Here is a 21,532-nt window from a genome sequence, read left to right as displayed (position 1 = left end):
GTGTAGACATTCTCATCGCCTTCAACAGTCTAGGATCACCATCACTGCTATGTACTACGACTTGTATTCCACGACTGGCAAGTTGTGATTTTTTTTGTATTTCTACCTTTCAATTATATCCTCAGCCGTGAAAAGATTATCCGTGCCAAACACAGCCACACAAAAACTTGGACTGCCAATAGCAACTGGCTGAGCCATTATTGTGTATACGTATTGTGCAATCTTATGACTTTCAATGTGTTTTTTCATCGCAACTGCTGATATGCAAGGAAAACTTTGATATTTGGGCATGCCATTTGCTTGTAGTTCTGGTACTAGACCTACCATCTGATCGGATGGCGCATCGTATCGAAGACCGCCAGTGATGCGTGTTGCATCTTCGGAAATGATTACTATCATTGGTAGTTTTCTATTCAATAGAAACATTTTCAGGTTATCCACGTGCATTTTTCGCATAAATTGTCTTCTTCTTACCTCTGGGTTCTTCGTCGACGACGAAGAACCCGGAGGTAAGAAATTAAAAATTTACGTCGGTTACTCCCCAAAACATAAATTGTCATTATCATAAATTAATACAAACAAGTGAACTGCGAGCTATATGTTTGTATCATCATCGACAACATTGACAGTGAATCATTGATTTGCAACGCAATACTAGGTCATTACAGCAATGATTTGAAGGTAAATGGGGTAAATTGGGGGCAAATTTTGGTTTGTTATTGTTATATGTTGAAGCGTAAAATATATATACGCGTTATGTATGGCATCAGCTGATTTCTATTTCAGAGAAAAAGCTCCGAGTAATTTTCAAGAGCTTTCAATTTGGTTTGTTATTTTTTTATTAAAGAACTAGAAGACTTTTAGAGCCAATTTTTCAGTAAACTAAAAGCCTAAGGAAATTAGTTGAGACAGTTAATATTCAGCCTAAGCTTTTAGATGCTTTCAGTTTATTTTACAACATCCCTAAGATTATCAACCATCGGTAATTCAACGGAAATTTGAAGATGAAAATTAACAAAATTTCAATCCTCATGCAATGAAAATTCAGCAATACCACTCCAAGTATTTCACGGAATGATAAGCTTTAATACTTTTTTTTTCATCAAGAATATTTGAAAAAGAGAAAATAGAATAGGAGAATAATAAATCATACATAAATAGCTAAACATGACTAGACATATTTATCTTTTAAAAGCAATTATGTAGTTTCGAAAATTAATTATTTAATTCATTGGAAATTGAATTTGATTAATTGATTTCAATTTTGTTTATTTTAGAATTCATTCAGATTAATTGAATTTGCGAATAACTAATTGAATTTGGCAAAATATCAATTTTAGATAATTAAATATATTTATTAAAACTGAACATTTATGCCTAAGGTAGATAAATATTTGACTTTTGATCTCAAACTAATTTTATTGAAATTTTATAACAGAAAAATCAACATAATTTTTTACTAAAGAGATCAAATAAAAATTCTTCCAACTTTAGAATTTGCTGAGTTTTCTTTATCAGATTTTCTTTTGCATTAATATTTTATCAATTGATTTCTCTTTTCAACAAAACAATAATAATAACAAATAGATAAACAGACAATGTACGTGATATCTTCAACTTCTTCTGCTATACCTTTTCTTTCCCGTAGCAACTTCTTCTTTTCGATCTGACTAAGCAACAATGTTGCACCATAGCATAGGTCAAAATTGACAGAGTTTCCTTTCTTCGAACTATTTCACCAGGAGCAGCAAAAAAAAGAACTTCACTTTAGAGTCCTGAATAAATGATTTAGGTTATGTATGTATGTAATGTGGGGTACAATACACTTTCTCTCCGCACGATAGAGAGCCCCCGATGGGGAATTTTTTTTCTGCACCAACACACCAACATGAGAAGTTTTTACTCCAACTGTGTGCGGGGAGCGATTTACTGGCGCCTCAATTCATTTTATGTTCAGTAGCATTCACCCCGGAGTTTCCATATACATACATTTTCTTTCCTCTGTCGCTCAACACATGAGCTTTTCTCTTCGTTTCTTTCTTAAACTTTTCCTTCCCATAAAATATACATACATGGGCAGGCAGAGAGAGAGAAAGAGAGGAAAGCTAGTGTGGTGTGTTGTAAATTCAACGCACAGAGCAGTTTCACAAGTTCATGCCACGGGGAAAAAGTCCGTTGGTAAATAGAATGTATAAAAGAGCATAAAGCCTGGCCAAGGGAGCCTCATACAAATTGTTCCACTTCTCTTGATTTGCACAAGGATGGAAATGCTGTGAGAAGTTTGCTTGCAGAACTATATACCTCCAAGGGATTCCACTCCTGACTTTCACTTCACAGAACTTTGTCTGGTAGGCACGAACCCCCACAAATATGGAAATGTATAATTTCAATTTAAACATCTCACAATTTCCCAACTTTATATTTATTTATAATTAAGCTTGGCCCTGTTTCACAAACACCACACACACATACCCTTGTGTGGAAAATCTTATCATTTACGCGGTTATGCGGGTGTTGTTTTCCCAAAAATTCCTTAGAAAAAATAACAAGGCATAAGGAGCGATAAATTACAATGTTGACGGTATTTCGTTATATATGTACACCAGGCGCTCCACTGGGAACCAAATTATCTGGAAAAGGAAAAGCTATTTGCAATAAATCATTGAGTATTTGCACTGTGAACCAATATGAATGTTTATCGTCCCATTAGAAAGTTCACAGAAAGCGAAGAGAAGCTTTTCACAGCTTTTCACGCATCTCAAGAGAAAATGCGTGAGGATGTAGATATTCTTGCTCTGTTTAAATGGATTAAGATTTTCTTCTTTGAATTCTTTTGCAGATTACAGCAATAGGGGAAATCGGAAGTTTGGCGACAAGTGCGAAGTGACGAATGACTGTGGCTTTCCCGGGTCAATTTGCGATTCGAAAAAGAAATCATGCCAATGCGTGCCCGAACTACCTGCCACCAATCACATAGACAAGTGTGGGAAAGGTGAGAAGAGATTTTTTTTCTGTTGCTACAACTCATCTAAAAAAACCTCGCTCATTTGTAATTGATTGAAAAGAGAGTATACTCATGAATTACTCAACAGCAAACACGAGAAATATCATGTTGAATTTATGTTACCTACATATTTTTTTTTTCAACTAAGGAAGAGAACCAATTTCTCATGTAAATCATTTTTTGTCACGCATATTTCTGCATACAATATCACTGTAATCCTACCATTTCGTTCGAGCTTGTATGACATTATTTAAATACGAGAGCTACATTTTTTTTTATTTAAATCGCAATAAATGGGGGGCTTGGTGAAAACATATATAGAGAATTAATTTGTATATCCCCAATATCCAACATGAAAAATCAATTCCTCCGCTTTATGCATTTTTATCTCACAAAAGGATTTATTTCATTTTGAAAAAAAAATAGCCAAGAGGATCCTACATATAACTGGCAATTGCTGTGATTTACTGGCGTGAATATGGGGCTGGTATGTGTATGTTCCATCATGGAATGTCGTATCGTGGATCGTATCCCCGGGATTTCAATGTAAATTCACGTGTTTTAATGTGCGAACCATATAGCTCTGTAATTGGCCTCAATTCACCGCAAATGTCCATAAATTCCCCATTGGGTTGTACATAAATCGATACGGATCCCGCACTATTCCTTCCAAAGCTCCCATGAATATGCATATAAGCCCCTATTCAACATGTACAACAAGTTCATCGACTGACTGCATTTTCTATTCAATATAATATCCTTTGATATGCATGCTAGCGGACCATTTCACTACAAAGTGGCGCAATTTTGATGCTGAAGCTAAGCAATAAATTAGCGTGGAATAAATATTTGATGAAAATCTCCTGGAATTTGGTTGAGAATGGCTGCTCAAACACCATTTGCCATAGTTCACTGACCAAATATATTACATATAAGAATTAAATATTCATGCAAATGATCATCGATATAGTTTAAAGCAGCAATTTTCGTGGAAATATCCTTTAATCGTGCTTCAGATTAGTTCTTAGAGAGTGAATTGTGATGTAGGAAAAATAGTTCTGATGGAATCTTACGAAAGCTTCCAAATGGATTACTTTGTTAATAAAATTGGCAATAAAAGCTTTTACTTACACAAAACTCAAATAGATGAAAGTCAATGAAAGAATTTTATGACTTTTCAATAAAAATTTCACGAATATTTAGATTTGAAAAAAGCTTCTCATATAGAATAAATTAAAAATTCAATATTTCAAAAAAAAATCTTTCCACAGTAGAGACATCATTCGTTATGTAGGCAACTCTGTGTAAAATTAACATAAAGTTGATTTTGCTCTCAAACTTTGCCGCATCTCAAATTCTACATATTCCATGCAAGTACATGAAATATAATGAAGTTTAGTGATGAAGGTGTTAATTGCAAATGAAAGATTTAGCGTGCGCAACGTAGTTTTGTGAAATTTACAAGGTATCTATGTAATTAAAAGCTTATTGCTGGTGAAATTATGTTGTCAACTTTTAATTGCCCCAAAATATAACTTTTAGATTGTTGTAGCTAAAATGTTTTTATTTAGTGACCTGGAAGGGAGTTTATGCTATTGCTATATATTCGTTTTAATGACAAAAGCCCAAAATGCCGGTTGCAAAATTCATACAATTTGTAGGTTTAATTATTTCGTGCTGTATTCAGAATTTAATCATGCATTAATGCAATTCATTTGCAGTTGCAGATAAAGCTATTTTGAAATATAATTATATATTTTTGTGATCAGTCACAACTTAAACCACAAATTAGGTAAACAACATAAACTACTTGGTTGAATGGATAGGTAAATAAATAATGACCATATAAATAAAATTTAAATATCACCACTAAAATAGAATATTTAATAGTTCATTTCTCATTTTAATGAGTGGGTGTTGTCGGTGTTTTTGCCAATATATACATAATACCTACTATGTGATATCCTGACGTGAGTTATGCACAAAAAAAAGCTTTAACCTCATGTTATTTTATTGATTTTTTTTTGCAGAGGCTGCCATCAACGAAAGTTGCTTCTTCAATGAACAGTGCGAAGCCCTCAACTTTCAGACTGAGTGTCGAGATGGTCGGTGCATTTGTCGCTTTGAAATGTCCCCCGTTGTTAATAAGGATGGGAGTATCGAGTGCAAAGGTAATGGCTCTGCTGAAATGCTTAATGACCTGTAAAAAAGCTCCCACAGTGCAATGAGAAATCCCTTTTTGCAGGCAAGAATGAACCAATTGAACCGGTAACGTATGTGGATCCCGCCATGATTGGAGTGCTCGTCGGCATGGCTCTTATGTTCGTCATTATTTGCGTGGTTCTCAGGCTCTTTAGTCGGTGAGTTATTTTTTTCTTTTATTTTTTTACCGACATTCCTTTTTTTTCTCTAAAAATCCCTTCCTGTGTACTACTAAAAACCTTCGACACAATATGGTCAGGATGTGGGTGCGTGATCCTAAAAAACCATCCGCCACCGACCAAAAAAAAAACAACCACCTCTAACTAATTTAGTAACATCGACGTCATATGCGGGGGCATATGCAAACTTTCTAGACCCACCTGAAAGTTCAACTGGAAGGTGGCAATAAATGCTTAATTGCGTGTGTAATTTTAATGAAATTCACCCAACTTTGTGACATCATACAAATGTGAAAGCTCATATTTTGTTAGATGCTCCATAACTGTGGCACCACAAAATAGGAATTATATGTAATGTATGACTAACTCAGGGATTAGAATACAACGAGGTGAAATGTAGTAAGTCCTTTTATTTAAAATTTCATGAAATATTCAGTGGAGTTACATGCTACTTACAAAATATTACACGGCAGCATAAATTATGTCATGTGTGGAAGCTTTTTATGCACATATGTATATTTAGAGAAAGAAAAAAAAGCTTCTGGGAGCTTTATTGAATTTTAGAATAATCAAAATGACTTCAATCGAAAACTTTATAAGCAAAATTATAAATTGGACCCTCTACAGATCTGAAACTGAAGTCGCGATTAAATATTTAAAAAAAATCGATTCTGCCGTTCTAGGACTTTGTAGAACTTTACCTCATTTTTTTTTAATTCCTTAAAACATAAAAGAATCCTGTTGCAAGAGTACCTTAAGCTCTTAAAATTATTTAATTCAACAAAACTAATCTTTTCTTTTAATTTTTAATTTTATTTAATTTTTAAAACCTATACTGAAAATATTCCCTAAGCTCTTAAAACCGTGAAAATATTTCTTAAAATTTATATAAATTACTGCAATCAAAGAATTTTATGTTAAAGAGAGGAGTAAAATGAATATATTGAACAAACTTATTCATTTAAGAAACCAGCAATGTTTCAATTTAATTCCTAAGACAAGCCCAATATTTTATTTCCTTTGTCATATTTTCATGAAAACAACCAACCCTAATCTCCTAAAAAGCTTCACTGTATAACACAACAAATTCTTTGCCAAGTAATTTATTTATAAATGCAAATTAATTTACAATTCGACAGTTGTTGTCCCCCCGGTGACCCCACGACAACCCTCAACCCCCTTCCCATTTGGCGCGTGACAAAAACCTTCACGAATGTGGTTTCACCACACGGGGAAAAAATTCAACCATTTGCACATTATTATTCAGTGGAACAAACAAAAAAAACAGCCAAAGACTCACACAGAAAATTCCATTTATAGTTCATGTCATACAAAAGTTGATTGAGTGTTACAATTTTAATATAAAAAATGAGGACTTTTTCGAGGGAAAAAATAATCTCAAACGTTGCGGGTAGGTTGAGCTTCCGGGAGTCACGATGTGGCTTGGTTGGCTCTGTCGAAATTCCTCTTTGCCAATTCGATTAATTGCACGGAAGTTATGGGTCCCGTTTCATCCACGAGTGCTCGGAAGAAGCCACCCTGGGATTTTTGAATGAGGTCATAGGGATGCCCAAATTCCACCACACGACCTGCATCCACCACAAGTACTCGGTCGCTATCCATCACCGTATGCAGTCGATGGGCAATCGTTAATACTGTGCACTGTGCAAATTTATTGCGAATTGTTGTCTGAATTAGGCGATCAGTTTCTGGATCAACATTCGCGGTTGCTTCGTCGAGAACTAGGATGCGGTTGTTGCGAAGGATAGCACGTGCTAGGCACACCAGCTGCCGTTGTCCCATGCTGAAGTTTGATCCTCCATCGGACATTTTGCTATCCAATCCACGGGGTAGGTGGGATACGGGTTCTTTGAGCTCAACCTGAGCCAGGGCACTCCAAATATCATCGTCTGTCTTCTCCTCGAAGGGATCAAGATTGTGTCGTAGAGTTCCCGTGAAGAGGATCGGATCTTGGGGGATAATTGAGATCTTGCTGCGAAGATCATGCAGGCCAAGGGTTTCCGTATTAATCCCATCGATCTCAATTATTCCATCATTGAAAGCTAAGCGGAACAAGGCCTGAATTATCGAAGATTTTCCTGCTCCTGTGCGTCCGACTATGCCGATTTTCTCCTGTTTTTAAAACGGAAAATTATTCGTTATTTTTCCTTGAATATCTATCAAGAAAGAAAGTTAAGAAAATATTTTTCAAATGGAAAACTCTCTTGGAAAAATCTAAGCTTTTTTTTAGAAAATTTCTCCAATTGATGATCAATCCTTTCTCACTGTTTTCATTTATTTTTCCAACAAGTTCCATGTATTTTCTGGACGTGAAAACTTTGTTCAGCTCCATGCACAACAGAATTTTCCGCAAGAGTAAAACGCATATGCGGAAAATGCTGCCGCAACGGGACCGTCAAAGGGATTTTCATGTAAAAAAGAAAAACATTTAGATTGGCATACCCGTGGCTTAATTGTAATGTTGATATCCTTCAGCACATCCTTGCCATCGGGCGCATAGCGAAGGGTGAAATTGGTGAATGTGAGCCCACCTGAGTGTGGCCAATCGACCGGTGGTCGATACTTGGGCTCCGTTTCCGTTGCCGGCTCACTCGGTTGCTCAGCGTATTCAATCACCCGCTCCACGGATGTCATTTGATTTTCCAATTCTGCCGTCTGACGCATCCCCCACTGGCACATAAAGATAAGATTGAATACTTGTGTGATTGCCAATCCCACATTGCCTCCCAAAGCGTCTAGAAATTATACATATAATGCAATAGTCTGAATTAAAAAACAACATTGTTCCACCATCTCTCTTATGTTTGGTTGTAGGATTACTTCACACAAAATGAAACATTCGCTCCTTTTGGGGATTTACAGCACAGAGACCATTTTGGGGCAACAGCGAAGGAGCAGAAAATTAAACTTGTTCCTCCGCAATATAAACCAACACTGCTTAATTGTTCCTCTTTTTTCTGTACCCACAATTTAGATTGCACTAAGAATTGCAGTGTCGAAAAAAAATGAGCAATTACAGAGAACGGAAGATAGTAATTACTCGAAGGGAAAAATTGGAAAATTCACAGAAAACTTTGAAGAATTTCATAAAATTAAAATTCAAATTAAACTCACTTTTTACTCTTTTAATAAAGACGACAATTTGAACAAGAACGGGGTGGAAAAAAGAGAAATTAATGAAAAGTTTTGTTACATCTTCCTGCATTATGATTAATTAAAAAATATATAATAAAGTTACGGGTAGTAGGAAAAACTAAAGCTTATACAAAGTTATTCAAGGCTTTAAAACAAAGATAAGAGACAGAGCAAAGGGCTGGAAAAAAGGTTGTATGACGAGAAACTTTTAGGGGTTGACGTAAAAAATATATAGAAACTGACTTAATTACCCCAGTTTCCTCTAAAAGCATTTTTAAAAATTGAAAAGAAACTTTGAAGTTGATTTTATAAGAATCTGAAAAGTCTAAAGAGCTGTCTTCACAATCTTCATTAAAAATATGTTCAATTTTTGGTTTGGTAAGTTTTTGGTAAGTGAAGGATTTTCTTTATAAATTCTTAAAGCTATGTCCTTCACAATTTCAAAATTATTGGAAAAAAATTTAGCCATAAAAATAAAAATAAAGCAATAATTTTCCATTAAAAAAATTATTGAGAAAAGGAACTTTCAAAACATTTTAAATTAGCAAATAGACCATCATAAAAATTATTTTGTACAAAAATGTTGAAAAGAAAACTTTCAATAAATTATATATAATTTAAATAATAATGATTGCGATGTGGGAAAATGAGGAAAATGTATTTTCTTCAAGCACTTGTGCAATATATATTATTTAGTGGTGCATTCTTTGTGGGGGGAAAGAAAAATTCACCGAAGAAAATAATGGGCTGAAATTTCACCTTCTGAACGTTCTGAACAGAAAAGTTCTCTAAAAAGACTTTTTCGCATAATTCTCTATACCCCTTTCCACCCCTTACACCCTCTGTGTGGTGTGCGGTGTTGCCCCATCACCATCTGCAAATTCCCAATAGTGCTATAAAATTTTAGCATGAACGAGTGTATTGTGTTGAGTCACGTCCAATGCCATTAAATTCCACTCACCATTGCCGAGAACGAGGAAGCTCATTGTAACGGAAGTGATGTAGAGCACACACACGAGCTCCAGCCAGAGGGCGAAAGCCCGGGTCGTTGCCAAATAGAGATACCATGCTGATGTATTGAGATCCTGATGCGAGTCAAATTCATTCGTAAGAATTTGCTGGGCATTGAAGGCACGAATAGTCGCTAGACCCTGCAGGGTGGCATTTGTGTGGGAGAACACGGGACTGCGAGCTACGTACAAAGAACCAAAGTCAATATTCTATTCTTTTACACACTAATCAGACTTATAGAAAAAAAAATCTGGTTGATAAAAAAAAAAGTTGCCTTCGAGCCGGATTTGAACCAGGCGACCTATGGATATCTGTTCTAAGCTCTAAAGCTCCCCTATCTACAGTCCATCGCTCTTCCAACTGAGCTATCGAAGGTTGATAGCTTCACAACTGGCCGTATATTTTTATGAAGAAATATGCAGGGGAGACCGGGGTTAAGAAAGTCACTTAAGGGTTTAGAAAAAGCTCAAAATATCATATTTCTTTAGGAAATTTCCTGCCTTAAAACTCTTTCTCAGATCATTTTGTTCTATCTAGCTAGAAAATATGATATTTTAGGCTTTTTCCAAACCTTCAAGTGACTTTATTAGCCCCGCCCTCCCCTATTCTATGCTAAAGCTTTCCTTGGGGACTAGAATTTAATTAATTCTATTCTTTTGCACACTAATTAGTCTTGTAGAAAAACAAAGTATTTGCTGAAAAAAAAAAGTTTAAAAAAATGGTCTCCTTCGAGCCGGATTTGAACCAGCGACCTATGGATTACTGTTTAAAGCTCTAAAGCTTTCCATCTACAGTCCACCGCTCTACCAACTGAGCTATCGAAGGTTGAAAGCTTCACGCGTTAAACTACGACTAACCTTTCACTGCGTATTTGTATGTATGTTAGTTAGGCTAAAGCTCTCATTGGGGACTAGAATTCAATTAATTATGTATAAAGGTCGCACGAAATTAAAGGGAAAGCTTATTAAATTGTCGCGAGAAATTCGAGACAGCAAGTGGAAAATGTTTTTCTTTAATTACATTGTGGCTTAACGTCTCACAAAGTTTTTTTCTGTTATGAACTTTCCTGGCAATTCACGGAAAAAAATAAATAGCCAAGGTAGACACAAAAAATATTTCTCCCAGCTATTTGGCGTTAGAATATAACAATGTCCAAGGTAGAAATGGATTATGTCTCTCCCGGACATTTGAAATTTCTAGCTCAGAAATTTTAGAGAAAAATCAAAACATTGAAAAATTAGGTTATGAGATGGTGTTGTTGACTTTCACTGAAGAAGTGCAATTTTCCTGTGGACCCATTTACATTAACATCTCATGATTGGTCGGAAAATGTCACAGTTTTCGCAGTGATTTATGAAAATGACCATGTTTATGTGTGTATTGTGCGTATTCTGAAAAAAATTGTGAGGCACTTAAAATTCTTTTCTGGCCGAGAATGGAACTCTTACTGGCTCTAGTATAAATTATACGTGGGAGAGACATATAAGAATTTCTAGCTCGGATATTTGTCAATTTCTGTACGGTACAACTTTTTTCTTTCCGTGTTTTTTGTGAATATTTTTAACGACAAAAGAGTCGCAAAAAAAGGAACAAAAAAAGCTTCTGCTAACTTTAATAATTTAAATATTTATCTACATAAGTTTTTTCCCGTTGCCTCATGACATTTTTATTGAGCTTTTTTTTATTAAAGCTTTTGTTTTAAAAGCGTTCAAAAATTTAAAGAAATATTTACTTAAAACCCTTTAGAAACATAAAATTCACTGAGGATCAATTTTGTGGTAAATAAATGCGGCTGTTCTCCACGTGTTCACATGATCCTACCCATTAGTGTCGCATACATATGTAGATGGGAAACCCTACATTATCGATATATATGTGGTATGTCGCGTGTTTAAATTGCCCACCTGAATACGGCGGTGGTGGTTGAATGTATAACTTTTCGAGTAGATTTTGCGTAATGAGGAAAACAAACACAAGAATTTAGATGTGCTGTGATACTCACTGAGGGCTTCAACGCGTTTAATGCTCCTCGCGGTGTTCACATAAATATGCCGCAGGAGGTAGAACAGCAGGGACATGACAAAGGTCGGCAGTAGGAGCCAGTAGTTTACAATCGCCACCAGTGTGATGATGGCAATTAACTCCAGGAAGAACTGTGTGTGTGGTAATATAAGCATTATTAGTTAGAAGGAAGCTACCTTTTGTGCTTCGTCACACTGCAGTGCGGAGGCGAATAATTACCAGAATACAATCCATCATGGCAACAGGTAATTGGGCATCCACGCAACCGATATCCTTGGAGAAACGATTGAGGATTCGTCCCGAGGGGTTTGTGTTGAAAAAGAGCATCCTGGCACGGGTGAGGCCACGGAAGAGCTTATCGTGGAGCTTAATAGAAGCTCTCAGGCACATGTGGAAGAAGGAATAGGAACGACTGAGGGTGAGACCCAAGAGGGAGAGTATGGCAATGGCGTAGGTGTAGATAAATCGCCTTCGTGCAGCTTCTTCATCATCGTGACTTGAGCTTCCCTCTGCTGTTCCCTCGGTCGTTGCATTCCTCTGCTGATTCTCATACGATATTGATTCCTCCCAATTTACCCTAAAAAAAAGAGGCGCAGAGAGAGCAGAGAAAATGAGAAGAGAAGGAGAAAATTAGTAGCAGAATGGAAAATTTCCCTTCCAAAAGACTCACCATTTAGACACAAAGTAATCCACACCACTCATGGAAACTTGAGCAGCGAGAAAGAGGAAGCACACCACCGAGACGGTCCAGCAGCTCTCCACAGACTTGAAGTAGGATTTATACGTTTGAAAGCCCACAGCTCCCACTACTTGAGATTCTTTCGATGTCGTGGGTTGATTTGCCAAATTGTTGCCTGTCTTGCTTTTCTTCTGCTGCCACACAAAAAAGACCAAAATGAGAAAGATAAATAGAAAGGAATTAGAAGAGAAATAGTAAACAATATCACCCCCCAAAACTTATTGCCAGCACCACAATTTGCTCAAACTTAAGAACATTTTAGGAATGAAATTGAATCACTTAATGTTGCGGGCTTTTATTTGACTTTCGCAAGAGCTTTTTGGCAAATATAATTTAAAGTAGGTAGCTTGGAAGTTGAATGAATAAATGAGAGAGAAATGTTGGAGTTTGCTTAAGGCTCAACAGGGATTAATAATAGATGATGAATGAAGAGCTAAATTGGAATTAAATTCTTTTTGTTGGAAAACAAAAATGTAAAAGAATGAAAACGAATAGCGAAATGACTTTTTGGTTTTCAAATGCAAAAGTTCATCAAACAGGGAATTCAGTGTTTCAGCTTGTTCTATGCATTTGACTTCAAAATTTTATAGATATTTGAAAAAAATATGGTTTTCTTTTTTTAATTAAATTCTGTTCCAATGAAACATTTGCAAAAAATAATTCAAAAGCTTTCTTATCAAGCTTTTCAGCGTGTCAGTTCTACCCTAAATATGTATATTCAAAATAGAACAAAAACTCTCACAGAAGCATGCTAGACAGCTTAAATAAACTATTGCGGGCATAAGTTGTGGGTGAAACGAATTATTATCTCTCTCAGAAATTATTCATCAGTCCGAGTGAATTGAGCTTTTCTGTGCTATATATCTCATGTGTGTCAGCTGTACCAAATGACATTATTTAAGGGCCGAAGAATGGGACATTAAGTATCCTGAATACAATATTAAATAGCATTGAACATTTGCCAACACACAACGCAATAAATGTGTCTATAAAACCGGCATAATCATTTTTATTGGAAGGAAGAGTATATCAAAAGGAGGCGCACGGGGCACTGAAATCAATTCTGTGAGTGACTCTCCCGATAGTTCAAGGAGCTGGGGTCAAGTACATAGATACATATTATGTATAGAACAAACCTCATCTTCATTTCCATCGGCTTTTCCTTTGGCTTCTTTAGCACCATCCCCAATGGCATTCGCAAGTAAACTGTAGCTTTTACTCGTCTTGAGCTCCTTAAATGTGCCGCTCGTCTCAATGTGGCCCACATTCATCAGAATAGCGTGGTTTACGTCCTTCAAATACTGCAGTTGATGCGTCACCAGCACGCAAACTTTATCCTTTTTTCGTGTGCATTTCCGTCGTTATTTTGCAAGAATTAAATTGAAATTCAATGAAGCTTTTCCCTCTATGTTTTACCACACATAATGCACACATAATTGGCTTTTATATCCTACCTTGAGAAATTCCTTTATGCATTTGTCGAAAATGTGTTTTCCCACGTGAGTATCTACAGCAGATAGGGGGTCATCCAGGAGGTAGATATCTGCCTTTTTGTAGATGGCACGAGCCAAACTAACTCTTGCACGTTGGCCCCCACTTAGACTGATACCCCTTTCGCCCACAATCGTTGCATCGCCATAGGGGAGCATGGTTAAATCACGCTCGAGTGCACACACCCGGATGACCTCTTTGTATCTACAAGGAATTTTTTTCCCCAAAAAGCCATGCCAAAGTTAGTTAACAGAAGCCACAATAAAGTCAGCAAAGATGTGGTGCGCTACACAGTCACTAACCTACTTTCATCGTACTCCTCCACAAAGAGAATATTCCGTCGGACACTCCCTTCAAAAAGCCATGGTTCTTGCGACGCATAGCTGACTTTCCCCGTGACCGTCATGAGTCCATCGTCGAGTTCCAGCTCACCTAAAATCACCTGCAACAGGGTGGATTTACCCGCCCCAACGGGTCCGACGACAGCACACAAACTATTTGGCTCCACGGTGAGATCAATCCCAGAGATTCCTGCAAAATTCAGCACATATCCTTCTTGCAAAAGCTTTCCATCCATTTCATTGCAATTAATTTTCACAGCAGATTGCCCCCGGAAGTTTAACCCACTTTCCACCCGTGGTGGTGCAATGATAAATCTTAAGTGATTAATGGCGATAAAGACGCGGATTGCGCGAGAAAATTCAAGGGTATAGTTTCAGTGGTAGTTTGTTCCGGTATCAAGTATCAAATTAGAGCTTCCCTTTGCTTCATTTGACGATATTCGTGACCATTGCGAAAATTATGATCACAATTTAAATTTATTTAATTTATTTGTGAATTTTCTTTTGAATTAATAAATTAAAAAAGCTTTTTTGGAAAGCTTTCTCACCTGTTGTCTTAGTTTTCCCATCGAAGCACCATGAAGCAGATGCCTGCTTGAACACAATTCCTTTCTTGAGGCCAGTCTTGCTGTGAATCCTCCTCTTCTGGAGCACTTCTGCAATCTCAAACTCCCCATTGGCCAACTTTCGACCAACATGATCATTTGTTGCCCCATTCGTTCCATTCACCTTCTTCTCCAGTAATTCCTGCTCCTCATGCTCGTAATCACGCACAAAGAGATCTGTCTTTGATTCTGGACTCTGGAGAAATTCCTGAATGCGCACAACGGAGATCAGGCACTCCGCAACCTGTGTCAGGGAAATTGACCAGAAGTGCAGCATTGAGCTGTAGAGGAAGTTAAAGTAGGAGGTCACCGTAAAGACCTTCCTGGCAGTGAAGATATTCCCAAAGTAGACGTATGAGATGAGACTCAGGAAGATGCAGAGGCGTGAGATGAGATTGAATGAAATGCAAGTTCCACGGATGTAGAGTGTTCCGCGTATGGCACGAATTTCCTTCCTGCGAATTGCATCGACGACCTTTGCAAAGGATTTCTCCCACGCATACATCTTAATGACCTGAACACCTTGGATGATTTCATTCATAAAACGAACTCTCTTGTCCGTCCTCTTGGCAGTGCGGAGACGGTAGGTGGCTGCTCGGCGACCAATCCAGATTTGCAGGGGAACAAAGCTTAGCATTACTGCAATACCAATTAGTCCAGCCATACCGATTTCCCTGTAGATAAATGTCCCGAGAACAATCAGCTCAACGGGTCCCTTCCACAGATCGTGGATTAAACTGACGCCTGTATCGAATTTCCCAACATCATTGGACATGAGGTTAATCACATGCCCACTTAGGCCATCCTCCATTACGGATTTCGTGAGCTGGAGGGATTTCTTGTAGATCAGTGCACAGCAAGCTAGTCGAATTTTCATTCCTATCTGGAAAATGTACAGGATGAAGGGGTGGAAGGTCAGGACAGGCACAAGGGAGCATATTATGATGCCTGCTGCGTAGTGGAATGCATCATTGCGCGTGATTTCCTTCTGTCCAGGAGCGAAGTACATCACAAGACCTCCAAGACACAGAGGTTGGAAAACTCTGGAAAATATTTCTTATGTAGCTGAGTGAACTTTTGAACTCTAAAATATCCTCAAAACTCACCGCATTAACGTATCTAGGGATGTGTAAATAATCCCAAAGCCAAATATCTTTGGCCCAAAGCTCTTGAGAATTACATTAAGGAACCGTGGGTGCTTCTTCTTCAACTCATCCGTCCACAGACGTGTAAATTGTCCCTCAAGGAGTGAGCTTTTGTGGTGCTTGAGGGTAGCATAAATATCCTCCTCCTCAATGGGACGCTTTAGGCCCAATTTAAAGAGATTCCTCAACCACCTGTCGACCACAGAATTTCATCAAATTTCACATAATAAACAACCACTCACCCCCACCCCCTCTTTCCTGATTGATTTGAAATATAATCGATGAAATGGCCAGGAAATAGTCAGTCAGGAAATTCATTATTTGCATTATTAAATATATATTTGAGTAACTTTTGTATTTGATTAATAAAATTTTAATGATCAATCGGAACAATGGTGATGCATCAATAATAATGGAAATGCATTATTCCATTAAATATTGCACAAATATTTTGATGGATATTGCTGCCAAAAGTACCAAACAAAATGCCATTATCTTGAAATATACCCCCTCAAATTCACAAGAGCCAAAAATGAGGGATTTTTTCGAAGACAAAAATGCTGAAAACTGAGACATTTAGTCTCCATGGCTATTGATATCGTTCCATTGAACTTGCTCCGAATTCCATGATAATGCTCCGAATTTCTTTATCAGCCCATTTTCACATACCAAAATGGAGCACAATTTAGCTTTTGAACGAATTAAAAATCACATTTCGGTGCACCGAAAAAAAATTAAACAAATAAATTTTAATTGGAAAAAAAGGATTAAATTAATAGCTCGCGGAAAATAAATGTATTTTCGGGATTTTTCAGCAGAAGCTTATACCATATTAAAATGCAATTATTAAATTAAACCTCTAATTATTTTGTTTTAATTATATATAAAAGCTCGATAATTTATTTGATATGTAAATACACATAAATTCTGAATAATTTATGAGGTAGGTAATATTTTTTAACATTATAGGTATTTTTATTTAAATTGAGAGTTATGTATAGAATATTAAAAGCTTCATTGAGCTTTTTATGGGGATGACATTTAAGATTAATTGAAAGTTGATACTCTCAAAATTTATGGATAATTTTTATTTCATCCTAAGAAAATTTTCCTTCCGTTCTGTTCAATTTAATTAATTTTATCAATTAAATCAATTTAAAGAATATAATTAATTGAATAAAACAGAAGGAAAAAAATCTTAGAATGATGTAAAAGCTCTAAAAATGATCCTGAAATTTAGAGAAAAGCTCACTGAAGCTTTTATTACTCTATATTACATAATTCATAATGCTAAAAAATATCAATTAGATTTATTTTTCATTTCTTTCTTTCAATTTTCCACTTTAATAAATTTTCAAAGAGCATGGTTTCAAGAATTCTTAATTGACAAACATACACCTGACTCACAGAGGCGCATTAGGTGTATATCCTTTGTCTGCCATGATAATGAGTTGTTCAGAAATTCCTCATTAACCTTAGAAATTGTTTGCTAATGAGTTACAAATTTAAATTTCCTTTGACAATGTCAACAAATCTTTTTTGTAAAATACCCCAAAATCCACAAATTATGCTTTACAAATGAATAGACGAAGAATTTTGCAATTATGAGGTTTTTCTTTCACTCACCAGAATGTTAGAAGGGAAAATATTGAGGCTGTCTCCACGGGGTTCTTCTCCCTTCCCTTGAGCTTGTTAACCAGATGAGTCGTTGATCTTATCATTGTGTCTGTGTCTCTTCCTTTATATCACTTTAAGTCTTTTTTTTTGGGCACTTTACAGCCTTTTTGGGAGATTTTCCGATTATATGCAGCCAATAGTCTCAAAGTTAAATCCAGCAGAAAATTCCAAACTCACTGAAGAGGAATTATATGTTAAGATTTCAAGCACTTTTCTTCAACACTCAAACATTTCACACGCACTTATGCTCTCTTAATGCTGTGTCCGCTCAATATAGTGGAATTTTATGAATCAGCTGTGGGAGTAAAATTTCTCAGTGAATGACAAAAAAGAAAGAAACAAAAAAGTGCTTCAGTACTTTTCCTTCCACCTCATGTAAATATTGATGTGCCCGAGAACTGAGGCGCAAGAATGTAAAATTAAAGTTAGGTCCGCTTAAAAAAACGGAGGGCTCTTTTAGCTATGAATAAATTTTCCTTGGTTTTGCGGAAAAATTAACATGATTCCGCATGACTTTTACGATATGTATACACTGAGCAACACAAAAAAGAGAGAATTCCGTGAGCGCGAAAAATGAGTTTGTGTTTGAGAATTAAATGGATATGAATCATTAGATGAAATTTTGTTTAACTCGCCACTGTGTCGGCGGGCAAAAATAGACACACGGGAGAGCTTTTACCATATACATATAATTCCGTATATATAATATTTTTGTGAATTGAACAATACCGTGGAAGAGAAAATACGGCGACACGGAAATACTTTTGCCTCCCACTATCAGGGGGAATTCCTCACACACCTCACACAGGTCGACGAAAAAACTAATCAATGGGGGCCAATACCGAAGCCCAAAATCGCGTCTATTCGCAACGAAATATGAACTTGAACTACTTATGAGCAAAGCCTTAGCCCATAAAGTCTTTTTTCCTATCGCTTTCCCATCTCTTTCCCACACACACATGCTGTCTCACCCGAAAATTTCAGCCCAAAATCTCTGTGTATGAGACTTTCAGTGTGATACACGCACTTTCATTTGCCGGGTCTTATCTTGCCGTGTGAGATATGATTGCCATAAATTTTTCCCCTTTGTCACCCCTTTACTTTTTTTTTCGTGCTCTTATCAAATGTTTGCAATGATTACCTCAGCATCTTGGGGTCTTGCCTTATCACACTGTTTCTTCATTACAAACTTTTTGGTCAATGCCATTGTCAATTACAAATTTTGCAGCATCGCCAAAAGTTCAAGGAACGCGAATTTTTGTTAAAAAGGTTAAACATATAGTGGAGTGATGGATTAGAGTTGAGTGTATATATAGATAATAGTTTTGAGGCTTTGGATTAATCCATTATATCTCTATTCTAGGTTGTTTTAGAACTTTTGAACACTTTATTATCTACTTAATAGTTTAAACGAGCCTGTTACTTAGATTTCACAATTATTTTTTTAATTAAATAATTTTTAAGATGAGTTTTTCTTGAGCTACATAATCAATTTCCGGAGAAAATCTTTTATTGCCTTTCTCAAATGTCCTGGAGAAAGTTTTTTTTTTTTAATATTTTGTTGTATTTGTAAGCTAATAAAATAAGAGTTTATTACAAAAAGATTAAAAATAGGTCGTAATTCTTCACAATTTTTCTCCCGGAAAATATATTTGGAATTTGGAGCTTCCGGGACAAAATATTTAAAATTACCAAAATTACAAAGAAAGATTATCCTGACTGTACGAGTACGTACATACCTCATTCAAGGATTTTAATTTTAAAACACTTTCAGGACTTTCTCGCAATGCTTAAAACGGAAAAATTATCCTAAAATTCATAACGTCCCTCCCTAATAAACCTAGATCGCTGTTTCCGGAAGCTTGAAAACCTTCAAATATCGATTCAATCTTTTATACATCCTTTTTTCCGAGATTGAATATCAATTTTCAAAAATCTTAGAGCATAAAAAGTCGCCAACACACAGAATTAGAAATCAGCCCAATGAGCTACGTGCATGATCTCGATGATCTCTTATCTATACAACCAACAACTCTATCAAAGAAGACACACAAAATAATCACAGAAAAATTAAGTCACATCAACCTTGAACAGTTTGGCGTTCTTTTATGGATTTTTCTGTGTGTGACAACAGAGTTATTAATAAAGAGTATATATATTCGTAGCATAACGCGCGATGATTACGCTGGAAAAACTTGTTAAATTTCATGGCGCAAAAAAGGCATTTATTCACTTGATTAGCCCAGCAATTGGGAGTTAAAGAAATATATTGATAAGTCTGGTGCTGGATTGTCGTCACGCTCTTCTCAGAAACGCCTCTGTTTTTTTTGGGGCCACATAGTAATTGATAATAATGAGGGGGTTTTTTTGGTTAAAAAGTTTGCGCGAAATTTCAATTGAATCCAATTGTAAGGCGAGAAAACAAATTAATTAAAGAGTTGGACAAAGAGATCTTCTTTCTGGCGGGCTTCTTGTGGGGAGAGCAATAAACTGGGAGATTGAAGAAATTATTTCTTTGAATTCATAACGATTAAATCAATATATCGCTATCATTTTAATCAGCGCTGGTATTGAGGAGGAATTTTCATCGATGTATTGAGTGCGTGGAATGGGGGGCCACGTGGTTGGTTGCTCCACGGAGGCACCACTCTCACTATCAGCTGTTGATCATGTGTTCTGTGTCTGCGTGAGAGCTTTGTCATTGAAAGGGAAATGCTCGGGAAATGCACTCAAAGTGCACGAGACACAGACGAGAAAAGTATAGGGGAGATTGTGCACAGACGGAGTCGTTAGCCTCCCACAATCGTCACTAATCCAGATGGATCCTCCCGCGCTCCCTGTCTCAATTCGTTGACAATGTTTCCAACAATAAACATACGGGGTAAATATTTGACGCAAATAGGCACACAAAAGATCTCACTTTTCGCGATCACTTAGCAGCTCATCTGCTATAGTTGCACATCATAATCATTCCACTAAATTAAACTCTTAGCACGTTTGCGCTATCTCACGCTCTTTCGCTCTTTGCGTAAATTTATAACTCAATCCCACCAACACACGATCCTCGTCAGATGGAAGGAAAATTACCCAAAGAGATCACTTAACAAATTACGCACTTTACGCACTCCAAGAAAATTCTTTTCCGTTATAATTTTTAAATGATCCCACAGCACACACAAAAAAACCACTAAATCTACACCCCTAGAAAATTCATGAAGATTTCCACCCAAAAAGAAAAATCACTCCACTCGCGATCGTGACTGAGAAGCAACTGCCTTCGTGGGACTCTCTTTCCCACTATCTCGACTTCTCGCGCGCGGGATGTACTTTGAGCCACAAGACACATTTATTGTGCTTGTATTTTACACCATGATCAAAATCCCAAACACGAGAGAGAGAGAATTTCTGGGTGTCACCACATGGGATTATCACACGTACCAAAAAAAAAAATAGTCAAATATTGTGTCAAGAGAGACTAAATTCCACAAGGACGAACGATTTTTCGCGTAAACAGCGCGCGATCGCTGATAAGACATGAATTTTTTATTTCCGGCCAAACCTGCGATTTATTCATGCAGAAGAGTTATTGATGACAAGACGATGGTCGATGCCAAAAGACATACGACGGAAGGTCAAGATCGACAAACATAAATATCGGTCAGGCGGAAAAAAATTGAGCAGAGGAGAGAAATGTTGCGGAAAGCTCGAGGATATAAAGCACATTGATCTCTCAATTAAATGGAAAATGAAAATATTATTTTATGAGGGAGGTTTTAATAAATGAATCACAGAATAAACAAAAAGAGAATGAATCACGGTTGGAATGAAATTAATAGTTATGTTGAACGCAAGAGTATTGCTGACTTACTTAGCTAAAACACTCTAGTTCTCTAGTAGAATCTGACGGAATTTTAATATTTGGAAAAAAATTGAAAGAAATGAAATAAGGTAATAAGAAAG

General features: G+C 36.6%; 3 protein-coding genes and 2 non-coding genes across 19 annotated transcripts in view; 2 read left to right on the top strand and 3 right to left on the bottom strand.

Annotated features, from left to right (window-relative positions):
* The window catches only part of LOC129787307 (DNA-binding protein RFX2), an 865,065-nt gene that overhangs the window by 107,448 nt on the left and 736,085 nt on the right, over window positions 1-21,532 (top strand). The window lies entirely within an intron of this gene.
* Window positions 1-21,532, top strand: part of LOC129787346 (uncharacterized) — a 58,807-nt gene that overhangs the window by 11,264 nt on the left and 26,011 nt on the right. For all 4 annotated transcript variants that reach the window (XR_008750221.1, XR_008750220.1, XM_055822884.1 and 1 more), the window contains exons 3-5: window positions 2,840-2,992; window positions 5,035-5,175; window positions 5,250-5,364. Coding sequence is in view for 2 of the 4 variants with exons in the window: in XM_055822884.1 (XP_055678859.1) it covers window positions 2,840-2,992; window positions 5,035-5,175; window positions 5,250-5,364 (409 nt within the window). In the remaining 2 variants the exon portion in view is untranslated. The remainder of the gene's footprint in view (window positions 1-2,839; window positions 2,993-5,034; window positions 5,176-5,249; window positions 5,365-21,532) is intronic.
* On the bottom strand, window positions 6,682-20,869 carry LOC129787301 (probable multidrug resistance-associated protein lethal(2)03659). Of its 11 annotated transcripts, none has more exons than XM_055822786.1 (14): window positions 20,689-20,869; window positions 17,815-17,867; window positions 17,522-17,748; window positions 15,857-16,087; window positions 14,694-15,793; window positions 14,107-14,335; window positions 13,768-14,008; window positions 13,450-13,650; window positions 12,245-12,444; window positions 11,794-12,151; window positions 11,555-11,705; window positions 9,503-9,733; window positions 7,849-8,141; window positions 6,682-7,518 (listed from the first exon to the last, which is right to left on the bottom strand). In XM_055822786.1, exons 3-14 carry the CDS (start codon window positions 17,614-17,616, stop codon window positions 6,817-6,819), a joined length of 4,032 nt encoding a protein of 1,343 aa, XP_055678761.1. In that variant the 5' UTR covers window positions 17,617-17,748; window positions 17,815-17,867; window positions 20,689-20,869; the 3' UTR covers window positions 6,682-6,816. The 11 variants fall into 11 exon arrangements, with proteins under 11 accessions (XP_055678761.1, XP_055678755.1, XP_055678754.1 ...); XM_055822780.1 differs by having other exon boundaries at window positions 12,245-12,447; window positions 20,689-20,861; XM_055822779.1 differs by lacking the exon at window positions 20,689-20,869 and adding an exon at window positions 20,493-20,510 and having other exon boundaries at window positions 12,245-12,447.
* Window positions 9,825-9,927, bottom strand: Trnay-gua (transfer RNA tyrosine (anticodon GUA)). The gene is made up of 2 exons: window positions 9,891-9,927; window positions 9,825-9,861 (listed from the first exon to the last, which is right to left on the bottom strand). It is a non-coding gene; the product is annotated as a tRNA-Tyr (tRNA).
* Trnay-gua (transfer RNA tyrosine (anticodon GUA)) lies at window positions 10,277-10,377 on the bottom strand. Its single transcript has 2 exons — window positions 10,341-10,377; window positions 10,277-10,312 (listed from the first exon to the last, which is right to left on the bottom strand). It is a non-coding gene; the product is annotated as a tRNA-Tyr (tRNA).

This window comes from Lutzomyia longipalpis, chromosome 1, assembly GCF_024334085.1.
Source record: "Lutzomyia longipalpis isolate SR_M1_2022 chromosome 1, ASM2433408v1".
Taxonomy (NCBI): domain Eukaryota; kingdom Metazoa; phylum Arthropoda; class Insecta; order Diptera; family Psychodidae; genus Lutzomyia; species Lutzomyia longipalpis.
This window is presented reverse-complemented; position numbering and strand designations above follow the sequence as displayed.